The sequence below is a fragment of the Pygocentrus nattereri genome, chromosome 12 (genome assembly GCF_015220715.1).
Source record: "Pygocentrus nattereri isolate fPygNat1 chromosome 12, fPygNat1.pri, whole genome shotgun sequence".
In the NCBI taxonomy this organism is placed as follows: Eukaryota; Metazoa; Chordata; class Actinopteri; order Characiformes; family Serrasalmidae; genus Pygocentrus; species Pygocentrus nattereri.
The window spans coordinates 36,630,045-36,644,179 of NC_051222.1; the positions used below are offsets into that span (position 1 = coordinate 36,630,045).

General features: G+C 44.2%; 2 protein-coding genes across 3 annotated transcripts in view; one reads left to right on the forward strand and one right to left on the reverse strand.

The window, feature by feature from the left end:
- LOC119264731 (B-cell receptor CD22-like) overlaps positions 1–11,611 on the reverse strand; it is a 33,562-nt gene extending 21,951 nt beyond the window's left edge. The window contains exons 1-2 of one of the 2 annotated variants that reach the window (XM_037543478.1): positions 11,001–11,611; positions 10,282–10,377 (exon numbers count right to left, since the gene is read on the reverse strand). In XM_037543478.1, coding sequence (XP_037399375.1) covers positions 10,282–10,345 — 64 coding nt within the window. In that variant the 5' untranslated portion in view covers positions 10,346–10,377; positions 11,001–11,611. Of the gene's footprint in view, positions 1–10,281; positions 10,403–11,000 lie in introns of both variants that reach the window. The other variant, XM_037543477.1, reaches the window with a different exon arrangement.
- LOC108413963 (CMRF35-like molecule 6) overlaps positions 1–14,135 on the forward strand; it is a 29,499-nt gene that overhangs the window by 2,073 nt on the left and 13,291 nt on the right. The window lies entirely within an intron of this gene.

Below are 14,135 nucleotides of genomic sequence, written 5' to 3' on the forward strand. Positions count from 1 at the left end.
GACGTCAGTGCCACCAGCCTGTAGCTGCTGAGGTCCTTCGGGTTCTGTGTTTTTGGCAATGGCACCACACAAGATGTTTCCCACAGTTGTGGTACTCTCCCCAGCTTCAGGCTTGTGTTAAAAATGTGCTCCACTATCCCGCACAGCTGATCTGCGCAGGACTTGAGGAGCCTGGCACCGATGCCATCCGGCCCTGTAGCCTTCCTCGCCTTGATCTTCCTGAGCTCATTTCTCACCTGGGCCATTGTGAAGGTCAGGCTGGAGCAGAGGGGGTGCTGAGTGTTGAAATGTGTGAACTGAGGGTTACGGCAACCAGCAGAAGAACCCATGGGGGGTGGGAGTGAGCTGAACATTTTGGGGCTGGGGTGGGTGTGAGAGAGGGGGTAGAGCAGCATGCTGGAAGTGCCAGACAGGAGGGTTTCAGCAGAGATGTCTGTGTAGTGGGAGGGGCAGGTGAGTGATCAAACCTGTTGAAAAACAGATTGAGATCGTTCACCCACTTTTGGTCCCGTACTGCTTGAGAGTCGGACTTCTTGTGGCCAGAGATTGCTTTAAGGCCTTTGCAGACTCCGCTGACATTATTCTGCTGTAGCTGTTCCTCCATCTTCCTCCTGTAGCTAGCGTTCCCCTCCCGGATCTTCCTCCTCAGCTCCTTCTGCACAGCTTTCAGCTCCTCCTTATCCCCTAATCTAAAGGCCCTCTTCTTCTCCTTCAGGAGAGCCTTTATGTCAGGGTTAATCCACGGCCTGCTGTTAGAGAAACACCATACAGTCTTGGTGGGTATATACATAGTCCGTTACGCAGTGCGTGAGGCTGTCTATGTCCTCCTCCTCATGATCACACAGCACTTCCCACACCGTTGTATTAAAACAGTCCTTCAGAGCCTCTTCAGTTTCCTCAGACCATTTCTTTACTGTGCGAGTGACTGCTGGTTCCCTCTGTACAAGAGGTGTGTACACAGGCAGGAGATGAACCAGGTTGTGATCAGATCTTCCCAGGGGAGGGAGGGGTGTTGACCTATATGCCTCCTTTGTGTTGGCATAAAACAGGTCCAGGATTTTATTGTCTCTGGTGTGGCAGGGTACATACTGGGTGAAGGTGGGTAGAGTGGAGGACGGAGAAGCGTGGTTGAAGTCACCGGAGATGAGAAGGAGGGCTTGAGGGTGCTGTGTCTGCAGTCTGCTCACAGATGAGTGCAGGATCTCACAGGCAGTCTCAGCGTTGGCGGAGGGGGGGGACATACGTAGTTACCGTGATTACATGCGAATATTCCCTGGGCAAGTACAGGGGCCTCATGCTCACAGCTAACAGCTCGATGTCCTTACAGCAGGTGTGCTCTTTGATAGTGATGTGCTTGGGGTTACACCATCTATCATTCACAAACACTGCCAGCCCACCTCTTTCCTCTTCCCGCTCTCCGTTGTCCTGTCCGTGCATAAGAGCTGAAAGCTGTCCAGTGTGACGACCGTGTCCGGGGTTAGCGCCGTTAGCCACGACTCTAAGAACAGCATAACGCTGCATTCACGATTTTCTCTCTGGTGTCGCTTCAGCGCCGCCAGCTCGTCCATCTCGTTGGGGAGAGATCTCACATTCCCCATAATGACGGAGGGGAGAACAGGGCGGTAGCGTCTCCTCTTAGCCCGACGCAGAGCTCCGGCACGACACCCGCGTCTCTTCCTCCTCAGCTCGCGGGGGATGTTGAGTCTCTCATCCGGCAGCACTGCCGTTTGGCGCAGCGCCAACAGCTGACCCCGGTTGTAAACAATGGAGCCATGGCTCCGCACGCGGTTGTAAACAAAGAAAAAAAGCAGAGAGAGGACCAGAGCAAACTCTGCTCTTGGTGTCCATAGTGCAGATAAGACAAAAAACAACTCACAGTGAACTTACGTACTAACAGAGAAAGAAAAAGTAGGAAAACACGAAAGTAAGCAGGAGCTGCTGTAACAGGCTGCCGCTCTTGCCGGCACCGGAAGTCAAGTGCAGCTGGTCAAGGTGCTGATCATTGTGAACCTGCAGAGGAAGTTCCAGAGGAGCTAGTTTTGGAGGTCGACTCTCCTCAGCCACCTGAAAAAATGAAGCCATTGTTGGGTGTTTTTGATGAGCTGTGATATGTTGACTCACCAGTTGAGATCCTCGGCTGGATGTGCTCTGAGAGATTTAAAGCGGTTTCACTTTTCCCACCGTAATCCCTTCAGTGCTTAGAGGTGTGTGCACTTTGCTGCCCTTCCTGAAATCAGTAATCATCTATTTGGTTTTGCTTACATTGTTGGAGAGACTGTTGTTGGTGCCCCCCTCTGTGAGAAGTTTCACCTCCTCTCTCTACTCCTCCATATTATTATTAATGAGATCCACTACTGTTGTGTTGTCAGCAAATTTCATGGTGTTGAAGTTGTGCTTAGTGATGCAGTCATGGGTGTACAGGGTGTAGACCATGGGTGTTAAGACACAACTTTGTGTACAGCCTCTGCTAATAGTGAGAGTGGGAAGAGTGTGGTCACCCACTGTAACAGACTGAGGCCTGCCGATGAGGAAATCCAGAATATAGCTGCAGCCTGTGTGACTATCTCTTAGGTTCTTGCGAATGGATACCAGTCTACAGTGAATAATTGTGTAAAATGCTAAACTGAAATCACTGAACCTGCATTGTTGTGTATGTTTTCTTGCTCTCACGAGGGATGCAATATGCATTACCAGGGATATTGTATCTTCGGGGGGGTCTGTTCACGTGGTAAGTAAATTGAGTTCTGGGGAAGCAATTCTTAACATGAGTCAGGACTCAGGAAAGACTGTGGTTGACTCCATGTCTCCTGGGTGAACACTGGGTAGCACAGTAGAGTCCTGATGAAGTGTTTGCACTGGTTTCCAATATCCTGTAAAGTCTCTCCTCTAGACCCAGTGCAGGCGGTGGGAGAACGACTCCCACCCCATGCGTGAGACGCTGGCAGCACTGGGCAGTTCCTTTAGTGACCGGCTCCTTCACCCCAAGTGTGTGAAGGAGCGCTATCGCAGGTCCTTCCTTCCTGCTGCTGTGAGACTGTACAACCAGCACTGCTCCCAGTAGACCACACACAATACAATACACACACACACACACACACAATATATACACACATACAATATACACTTACATTCAGAGTGCGAACATTTTTCATTGTGCAATAGGCTAAGTGCAATACAGATTTATATGCAACTCTTATTTTATTTTATTATTATCCTTATTTTGTTGTAAATAGTCTAGAGATTTAGCTTTAATTTTTATTATTTATAATGTTGATAAGGTTTATACTGTTTCCTGTTTCTACTACTGAGTGCATTACTCCTGTTACTCTGCTGCTGCTGTAATACCGTGAATTTCCCCGCTGTGGGACTAATAAAGGATTATCTTATCTTATCTTATCTCATCTCAGTTGTCGACAAGGTGTAGTTTGCTCATGTTGGACTGACAGTCATTGCAAAAATAGAAAAAATACCCAAGTCAATAACACAAAATTGCACATCAGTAGAAGAGGTGGCCCAGCTGCTGATATATCCAGTGCTTCTGGAAATGTAATGAGACTGGAGCACACATGGCAAGGGATCTGAGACCAAACTTTCCATATGGAATCTCTCCAGGTCCTTCAGATTCTGATTCTCTCCTTTTTCAGCTTACCCTACAGGTTTTCTGAGGGTTTATCTCAGGGACAAAGTAGATATTGAAGAAAAAGAAATGCAGAGGCCCACTTCTATGCAGTCAGCAAGGAAAACACATGTTTCCTGTACAACTTCCTCTTTGCCACTTGCAGTATGAAACAAACCATTAGATGGCAATGAAGTTTCAATTACAAACCCATTACACATAGTGGCAGATGACTAAGGCTGCATCCAAAGGCGCATATTACCATACTATGTCAAAAATAGTACACCACCAATAGAAGTACATCTCGTTTTGCTCATGTTTACCGGGTCGCTTCATTATTGTAGTAGAGGACACTAGAGTTATCAATTATTGTAGTGTTGCTATCCCAAACAACTGTTCTGGAAGCAGAGTCAAAATATTTCTCAAGAACCTAAGAGGGAAAAGTGGACAGCATAGTATTTTCTCCTGACCTCTGAAAAGTAATTGGTTAGGGCATTTGATCTGGCCCAACTGGAGCTCAGAGTTGCTCTGTGGTCCATCCAGTAACAATGTTGTCATTACAGTATTCACAACAGTGGTCTGACCAGAAAAAATAGGGCAGAATTAAATCTGAAGTGCCCCTCAGGTTTGATTCATGTAAAATAATCTCTTTGCTCTTGTAAGTTACATTTTTTTATCTGCCTTATTTCATTGAGTTTTCCAGTTGAATAAATATTTTTTTATTAATTTACTATGTAAAAATAGATTACAGAGAATATTCCTCAGTGTGGTATTTATTATGAAAGGCTGCATTTTTCCAATTGTGTATTAAACTGTTTCAGAAATATGAGTATATAAGAGGCGTCATACTCTGGTCCTGTTCCCAGTTTAAAGATAACTAAATGCTGCTTCAGTTAGCATTTAGAAAAACTGGACTGGATTGAGGGGAAGATTTACTAAAAGATTAAAATTGGCCAGAGGGACACAGGGAATAATCAACTAGTGTCAGGAGTCACTGCTAGACCAAGTCCCTGCCACCAGAGGGAGGCAGAAAGCTGCCTCCTAGGCAATCACTGGCATTCTCGCCACATGTGTGACCACTACTTAAAGGGGAACTGCACTTATTTCATAAAATTTCTTCAAAATTAAATGGTTAACATGTAAACAAAGTCATTCAGAGTGGTTTGAAGTATAAAGCTTACAGAGACACCTACAGAGTCAGAATTGTCTATAGTGGTGCTGACAGGAGCCAGACGCCTAAAGAGCTTAACTCCTCTTAAAACAGAAAGTGATTACACAAAATGGTTATGAATATGCTGCCTGATGGCAGAGACATTTCTTTGACAGTTTCGTCATAAAATTTTGGCCTAAAATTGTTAATCTATTTATGTTAATCAATTTATTGTAAAGGGGTACATGAAGGGGAATGTGGAGCAAAATACTTCCCCCACAACTTATTTTTTGGACAGTAAAACAAAACGACTATATTTGTGCTGTAGACATTGTCACCCCTGGTTTCTATGAAGAAACATGAGTCTGTAACTTTCTCTACAACAATTTTAGATCAAACCACTCTAAATGGCTTTGTTTACATCACAAATGGACTTATGCAAACATTCTGGAATTCCTCTTCAAGAAGAGCTCTTCCTGCACTTAGTGCTCAGTTTGTAGTCTACTGTGCTGTAAGCTGGTATCTCTCTGTGGATGGTAACTTTGGTTAAAAAAAAAAGAGAACTTTTCTCCAGTCTCACCTCTGGTATACCATTGGTTTCTTTTCAAAACAAATGTGGCGGCCAACCCATCACACTCTTAAGTCAATATCTATATTTAAATAAGATAACGGATAACTTATTTTCTTGAGATTTTAAATTAAAACCTTTTTAATGAGTTATTACTTGGTGAATTTTAATCCACAAGCCGTAAACACATCAGATGCAGTGTACTCCTGTGTGTTATAAACTTTGCTGTAAACTAAACTTTGTTCTCTGAACTAAAGAGGAAAAGGGCCTTCCTGACTGTTACCAGTGTAAACTGCCCAAAGAAAAAAAATTATCTGTGTTTTTTCAGATTTTTACTTTAATACATTTTTCATAGCCCCTCGACTCGGCGCCTGTATGTTGGGGTTTTCCCCGGTGGACGAGAGGGTAGCTTCCCTACGCCTTCGGGTTGGGGAACGGGTCCTGACTGTTGTCTGTGCTTATGCACCGAACAGCAGTTCAGAGTACCCAGCCTTCCTAGAGTCCTTGGGAGGGGTGCTTGAAAGTGCTCCTCCTGGAGACTCGATTGTCCTACTGGGGGACTTCAACGCTCACGTGGGCAACGACAGTAAGACCTGGAGGGGTGTGATTGGGAAGAATGGCCTCTCTGATCTGAACCTGAGTGGTGTTCAGTGTTTGGACTTCTGTGCAAACCACAGTTTGTCCATCACGAACACCATGTTTGAACACAAGGATGTCCATAAGTGCACATGGCACCAGGACACCCTAGGCCGCAGTTCAATGATTGACTTTGTAGTCGTGTCATCGGACTTGCGGCCATGTGTATTGAACACTTGGTTAAAGAGAGGAGCTGAGCTGTCAACTGATCACCACCTGGTGGTGAGTTGGATCAGTTGGTGGGGGAAGATGCCGGTCAGACCAGGCAAACCCAAACGTATAGTGAGGGTTTGCTGGGAACGTCTGGCAGAAGAACCTGTCAGATTGATCTTCAACTCACACCTCCATCAGAACTTTGACCAGATATTGGGGGAGGTGGGGGACATTGACTCAGAATGGGCCATGTTCCGCTCCTCCATTGTTGAAGCGGCTGACTGTAGCTGTGGTCGCAAGGTAGTTGGTGCCTGTCGGAGCGGTAATCCTCGAACCCGGTGGTGGACACCCCAGGTGAGAGATGCCGTCAAGCTGAAGAAGGAGTCCTACCGGGCATGGTTGGCCTGTGGGACACCAGAGGCAGCTAGCAGGTATCGACAGGCCAAGCGATCTGTGGCTTCAGTCATTGCCAAAGCAAAAACCCAGGTGTGGGAAGAGTTCGGTGAGGCCTTGGAAAGTGACTAAGTCAGCTCCGAAAAGATTCTGGCAAACCATCAGGCGACTCAGAAGGGGAAAGCAGTGTGCCACTAGCACTGTATATAGTGGAGATGGTGTGCTGCTGACTTCGACTGAAGACGTCATTGGGCGGTGGAAGGAATACTTTGAGGACCTTCTCAATCCCACCAACACGTTCTCCAGTGAGGAGGCAGAGTCTGGGGACACGGGAATAGGCTTGTCCATTACTGAGGCCAAAGTCGCTAAGGTAGTTAAAAAGCTCCTTGGTGGCAAGGCTCCAGGGGTGGATGAGATCCGTCCCGAGTTCCTCAAGGCACTGGATGTTGTGGGGCTGTCTTGGCTGACACGCTTCTTCAACATTGCGTGGACATCGGGGGTGGTGCCACTGGATTGGCAGACTGGGGTGGTGGTGCCTCTATTTAAAAAGGGGGACCGGAGGGTGTGTTCCAACTATAGGGGAATCACACTCCTCAGCCTCCCTCGTAAGGTCTATGCAGGGGTACTGGAGAAGAGAGTCCGGCTTATAGTCGAACCTCGGATTCAGGAGGAGCAGTGCGGGTTCCGCCCTGGTCGTGGAACACTGGACCAACTCTTTACCCTCTCCAGGATTCTGGAGGGTTCATGGGAGTTTGCCCAACCAGTCCACATGTGCTTTGTGGATTTGGAGAAGGCATTCGACTGTGTTCCCCGGGGTATTCTGTGGGAGGTACTTCGGGAGTACGGGGTACATGGCTGTTTGCTACGAGCCATTCAGGCCCTGTACAAACAAAGCTGGAGTTTGGTTCGCATAGCCGGCAGTAAGTCAGACTTGTTCCCAGTGAGAGTTGGACTCCGTCAGGGCTGCCCTTTGTCACCGTCATCATAATTTTTATGGATAGAATTTCTAGGCGCAGTCAGGGGATGGAGGGTGTCCGGTTTGGTGACCTCAGGGTAACATCGCTGCTGTTTGCAGATGATGTGGTCCTATTGGGGACATCAGGCCGTGAACTTCAGCTTTCACTGGATCGGTTTGCAGCAGAGTGTGAAGCGGCCGGGATGAGGATCAGTACCTCCAAATCCGAGGCCATGGTTCTCACGCGGGAAAGGGTGGAGAGCCCTCTCTGGGTCGGGGATGAGCTCTTGCCTCAAGTGGAGGAGTTTAAGTATCTCGGGGTCTTGTTCACGAGTGATGATACAAGGGAGCGGGAGATTGACAAGTCCACCAGGGAGGAGACCCCGGGGAAGACCCAGGACACGCTGGCGTGACTATATTGAAATATATATATTGGAATCCCTCCCAGGGAGCTAGTGGAAGTGGCTGGGGAAAGGGAGGTCTGGACCCGAACCCCAGAGAAGTGGAAAATGATGGATGGATGGATGGATGGATGGATGGATGGATGGATGGATGGATGGACATTTGAGTAAGGCAGCTGAATGTGAAAATTTCAGGATGTCTGGACCAGCAGAAATGCTTGGAATAGAACTTCTTGACATTAACTGACACTGAAAGTAAAGAAAACAGGTGTCCTTTTCTGTAAAGTTACTATTTGTTACAACTACATGTTGCCATCTAGATGACATCTTTTTCAGGGATATCCCTGCTTGTTTTAGCAAGAGAATGCCCAACCACTTTGTGGCTTCTTACTAAGAGAGTGCATGTCCTAGACTAGCTGCCTGCAGTCCAGATCTGCCCCCATTGAAACTGTGTGGCACATTATGAAGCAGAATACATGACATTTTGACAACTATGATTATTGTTGTCTTCAGTTGCCAAATGATTACTGAACACTGTTAAAAGAAAAGGTGAGATGGTAAACATGCCCCTGTCTAAATTTTTGGGATATGTTGCATATATCAAATACATAATGTGCTTACATATAGAAAAATAATTATTTTAACTGGTTGAAACATTAAATGTCTTGTCTTGAGACAAGTTGTCAATTGAGTATACAATTTTATAAAAGATTCTTCTTCAAGGGTTCTTTAATAAGAAAATGGCTTTGCATACAACCCCAATTCCAATGAAGTTGGGACGTTGTGTAAAGCATAAATAAAAGCAGAATATGATGATGTGCCAATCCCTTTCAACCGTTATTCAATTGAATACACTACAAAGACAAGATATTTAATGTTCAAACGGATAAACTTTGTTGCAAATATTCACTCATTTTGAATTTGATGCCTGCAACACGTTCAAAAGAAGTTGGGACAGGGGCAACAAAAGACTGGGAAAGTTGAGGAATGCTCAAAAAACACCTGTTTGGAACATTCCACAGGTGAACAGGTTAATTGGAAACAGGTGAGTGTCATGATTGGGTCTAAAGGGAGCATCCCTGAAAGGCTCAGTCGTTCACAAGCCAGGACAGGGCGAGGTTCACCACTTTGTGAACAACTGCATGAGCAAATAGTCCAACAGTTTAAGAACAATGTTTCTCAACGTGTAATTGTAAGGAATTTAGGGATTTCATCATCTACAGTCCATAATATCATCAAAAGATTCAGAGAATCTGGAGAAATCTCTGCGAGTAAGCGGCAAGGCAGAAAACCAACATTGAATGCCCGTGACCTTTGATCCCTCAGGCAGCACTGCATTAAAAACCCACATCATTCTGTAACGGATATTCCCACATGGGTTCAGGAACACTTCGGAAAACCACTGTCAGTGAACTCAGTTCGTCGCTCCATCTACAAGTGCAAGTTAAAACTCTGCCATGCAAAGCGAAGCCACATATCAACACCACCCAGAAACGGCGCCGGCTTCTCTGGGCCCGAGCTCATCTGAGATGGACTGACGCAGAGTGGAAAAGTGTCCTGTGGTCTGACGAGTCCACATTTCAACCTGTTTTTGGAAATCATGGATGTTGTGTCCTCCGGGCCAAAGAGGAAAAGGACTGTCCGGATTGTTTTCAGCACAAAGTTCAAAAGCCAGCATCTCTGATGGTGTGGGGGGGGGTGTTAGTGCCCATGGCAGGGGTAACTGGCACATCTGTGAAGGCCCCATTAATGCTGAAAGGTACATACAGGTTTAGGAGCAACATCTGCTGCCATCCAAGCAACGTCTTTTTCAAGGACGTCCTGCTTATTTCAGCAAGACGATGCCAAGCTACATTCTGCACGTGTTACAACAGCGTGGCTTCATAGTAAAAGAGTGCGGGTACTAGACTGGCCTGCCTGCAGTCCAGACCTGTTTCCCATTGAAAATGTGTGGCGCTCTTTGATGGTTCTATATAGCACCAAAATAGGTTCTGCTATTGTAACAAACTTGACATCATAACAATAGCAGGACCCTTTTTGGTGCTATATAGAACTATTTTCAAAAAGGTTCTACACAGACCCACATACAGTGCCTTCTCCATCAGTCTGAAGAAAAATTTCACCATGCAAAGTACCCTTTAAGCATGTAAATGGTTCGTTGAGTGTTCATGGTTCTATATAGAATCATTCTCTTTATTAAAGAACCCCTGAAGAGCTCTTTTTAAAGAGTGTAGGTCAAAAAGAATTATTTAAAGAAAGTTTTATTTCCTACTTTATTTTCTGGATTTAAGTTTATACCACATCTCAATCATTAAGCAATATTTAGGATGGGATACCATTTGTCTGTTTGAATTCTTGTAATATAATGTGTAGGAGTGTGTTCACAAAGTGGGAGGAGCATTCACTAACCTGGGGCAAGCAGAATGAGGAAAAGGAGGTGGTGAGACAGAATGGACGCCATCTTGATGGACATATCACCAGTTCATATGAAACCTAGAGACACCGCTTCAGTTGACAAAAACGATGTTTTCTGTCAGTTGAATCACAAAATCACAATTTATCATCTGATGCAAATGAAACACAAAAATGCAGCACAGAAACAGTCCAACGTGAAAGCCTCAGGCAGTCCTTAACATAATATGAAGCTTTTTTTCTCAGCAGTGCATTTGCATGGAGGAACTGTATATAATATTAAATAACAAATACACATAAATAGAGCAAAAAAATTGTTTTATTAGTATTAGTATTCTTAGGTTATAAAAGTGGGTAATACAACTTTGGGCACATCGGCGGGCCCTGACCAGTTATTGAATATTGATCCGATAAACTATTTAGGCTCTTTTAAATTCATGCACACCAATTTGGAAATGATTTAAGCCCACAAGTCAACACTTGTTGACACGAACAGTCGACACAAGTCGATAATGTATGATGAAGATAAAAGTCTGAACACTATTAATTCACACGTAACATAAGAAAATCACTTGTTCATTACATTCAGTGATATTTGTTTAGATTTATAAAGAATATCTTAATGTCATTTTAACTGATTAAATTATAAAAATGATATATAATGTGTGTGTGTGTATATTAATGTGTATATCCCAAAGAATTTCCCAGATGCTTACCTCTACTGTACTTGTCCACTGATAGTTTAGAAGTGATGTCTGAGGATATGGTTAAGGGTGGTAGCAGCGAGAAAGTCAGAACAGGCAGGAAGTGGTCAAAAAAACCCACGTGGTTACCGAGCAACTATTAATGTCAGGCCAAAAGACAGATGCTCTGTGGCATCACATTATTAGAGGCAATGCAGAACAATGAATATAAGAACTTTAATCTTGCATGAACTCGAAAGCCAGCTGTGACATGATAACCATACATCCATGTAAGTGTAATAAAAACAAACAAATGTTATGAGATCGTGTAGAAGAGATGTAGACTAAAGAAAAACCCCCGTCACTAGGCCTGCAAGGAACAGTCTATACAAATGAAAAGTCTGTTTTTCCAATGTGACCAATGTGTTTGTAGTACCTGAGCTGGTTTCCGAGGCTGCATCCCTAGGCTAAGCCCAGGCCATTAAGGGATTTCGGCAGCACTTTATTTCACAGTATGTAAAATTCAAAAGGTATATATGTGGTTTACTGGCACATACTTTGCATGTACATAGTCATTTACTTCAAAAAACTATTAGATATTTACTTACACTATGAGGGCTGTTGTGGGCTGGAGGTTAGGAAACCAACCTTGCAACCGGAAGATCTCTGGTTTGATACCCTGAGCTGACAGTACATGATTGAAACAAGCCACTTAACCCCCAACGGCTCTCCTGGTGCTGCAGATAGAGCAAGTGTGCTCACTGCCCCTAGTGTGTGTCTTCACTAGTGTGTATGTGGTGTGTCATTGCATGGATGGGTTTGATTGCAGAGGTGAAATTTCCTCATTGTGGGACTAAAAAGTGTCACTTAATCCAATCTAATATTGCCAAAAGTATTCACTCGCCCATCCAAAACATTCAATTCACGTGGTCCAATCAAGGCCAGTTGTGAAATTTCCTCAATACTAAATATTCTATAGTCAACTGTCAGTGGGATTATAACAAAGTGGAAGTGATTGGGAATGACAGCAACTCAGCCACAAAGGGCTCAGCCACGTAAAATGACAGAGCGGTCAGCGGATGCTGAGGGTCATAGTGCACAGAGGTCACCAACTTTATGCAGAGTCAATCACTACAGACCTCCAAACGTCATGTGGCCTTCAGATCAGCTCAAGAACAGCGTAGAGAGCTTCATGGAATGGGTTTCCATGGCCGAGCAGCTGCATCCAAGCCTTACATCACCAAGAGCAATGCACTTGGTGCCACTGGACTCTAGAGCAGTGGAGACGTGTTCTCAGGAGTGACCAATAATGCTTTTCTGTCTGGGAATCCGATGGACAAGTCTGGGTTTGGCAGTTTCCAAGAGAGTGGTACTTGTCTGAGTGCATTGTGCCGATTGTAAAGTTTGGTGGAGGGGGGATCATGGTGTAGGGGTGTTTTTCAGGAGTTGGGCTCTGCCCCTTAGTTCCAGTGAAAGGAACTCTTAAAGCTTCAGCACCAAGAGATTTTGGACAATTTCATGCTCCCAACTTTGTGGGAACAGTTTGGGGACGGCCCCTTCCTGTTCCAACATGACTGCACACCAGTGCACAAAGCAGGTCCATAAAGACACGGATGAGCCAGTTTCGTGTGGAAGAACTTGACTTTGAACTTGAGTCCTGACCTCAACCCGATAGAACACCTTTGGGATGAATTAGAGCGGAGACTGTGAGCCAGGCCTTCTCGTCCAACATCAGTGTCTGACCTCACAAATGTGCATCTGGAAGAATGGCCAAAAATTCCCATAAACACACTCCTAGCCCTTGTGGAAAGTCTTCCCAGAAAAGTTAAAGGTGTTATAACTTCAAAGGGTGGGCCGACATCATATTAAACCCTATGGATTAAGAATGGGATGTCACTCAAATTCAGATGCGTGTGAAGGCAGACGAGTGAATACTTTTGGTAATATAGTGTATATTTAATTTCCTGGCAAATACTTTGGACAGACTACATAACTATATAAAAGTATGAGGTTTGCACAACAATACATACATAGTAGTTTGATATCAATGTAGCAACTATCCAACTCACAAGTACCCTACTCTTCAAAGGTTTGGAGTCAGTATTTTCAATAATATAAACCAGTTTGGGCAAATAAATGTATAAAATGATATTTTATAAATATTAATCAATTATAACTTTGTGTACAAGTTTGTATAATTACACATAGTAGAAGTAGAAATGTTAGATGTGTCCAGAATGATGAATAGAACTGTACATGACTCTGAAATAACAGCCTGAGGTGAAAATAGTATCCATAATATCTGTTTCACAGACAGGTAACTTGAAACTCGTATTAATAGGTAATAACAGTATACTGTTTATGCTTGAATACAATACTTAAAACATTGAAAAACATCTAAAATGTTTCATCTTTTTAGATGAAGACTGATTACAAGCTTTTTAAAGGTAGTGTAAATAATTATGTAATAAGACAATTCCGCATTGAACTGTATGTATAGTAAAACAATGATTGAAGTATAGTGATATAATAATAACTTTAGCCTTCTAAGGGTTACGAGGTCCTGAGTCATGTTCACTCCAGTTAGTACTTGTACTGGCCACCAGAGGTCCCCATAATCAGAATTCTGCTATGGTCACTTCTGGTCTTCCCCCTGGTGGCCATTCTAGCCTAATTACCTGCCATTTAGCAGCACCCTCTTTCCTCCTGGCGGTTTCTTTGTCTGGTGTCTATCATTATGTTTGATCAATGCCTGCTGCAGTATATTTACAATCTGCAGTATATTTTAACCCTCTGTTTAGCACTGTGTGTCTTGCCTTCTTGGAATAATCAACTGAACTGAATTAATTTTTATGTCATATTTACTGGTACTTGTCAGAGGTGGGTCATTACTACTGACAATGAGTTCAATTCAAAATTCAAAGGAAAATAATCTATAAGTTTTAGGGCAACAATTTACTTGAAAGCTTTACTTTGTGAACAATTTGGGGACGGCACCTTCCTGTTCCAACATGACTGCGCACCAGTGCACAAAGCAGGTCCATAAAGACGTGGATGATACAGTTTGGTGTGGAAGAACTTGACTGGCCTGCACAGAGTCCTGACCTCAACCCCATAGAACACCTTTGGGCTGAATTAGAGCGGAGACTGTGAGCCAGGCCTTATTGT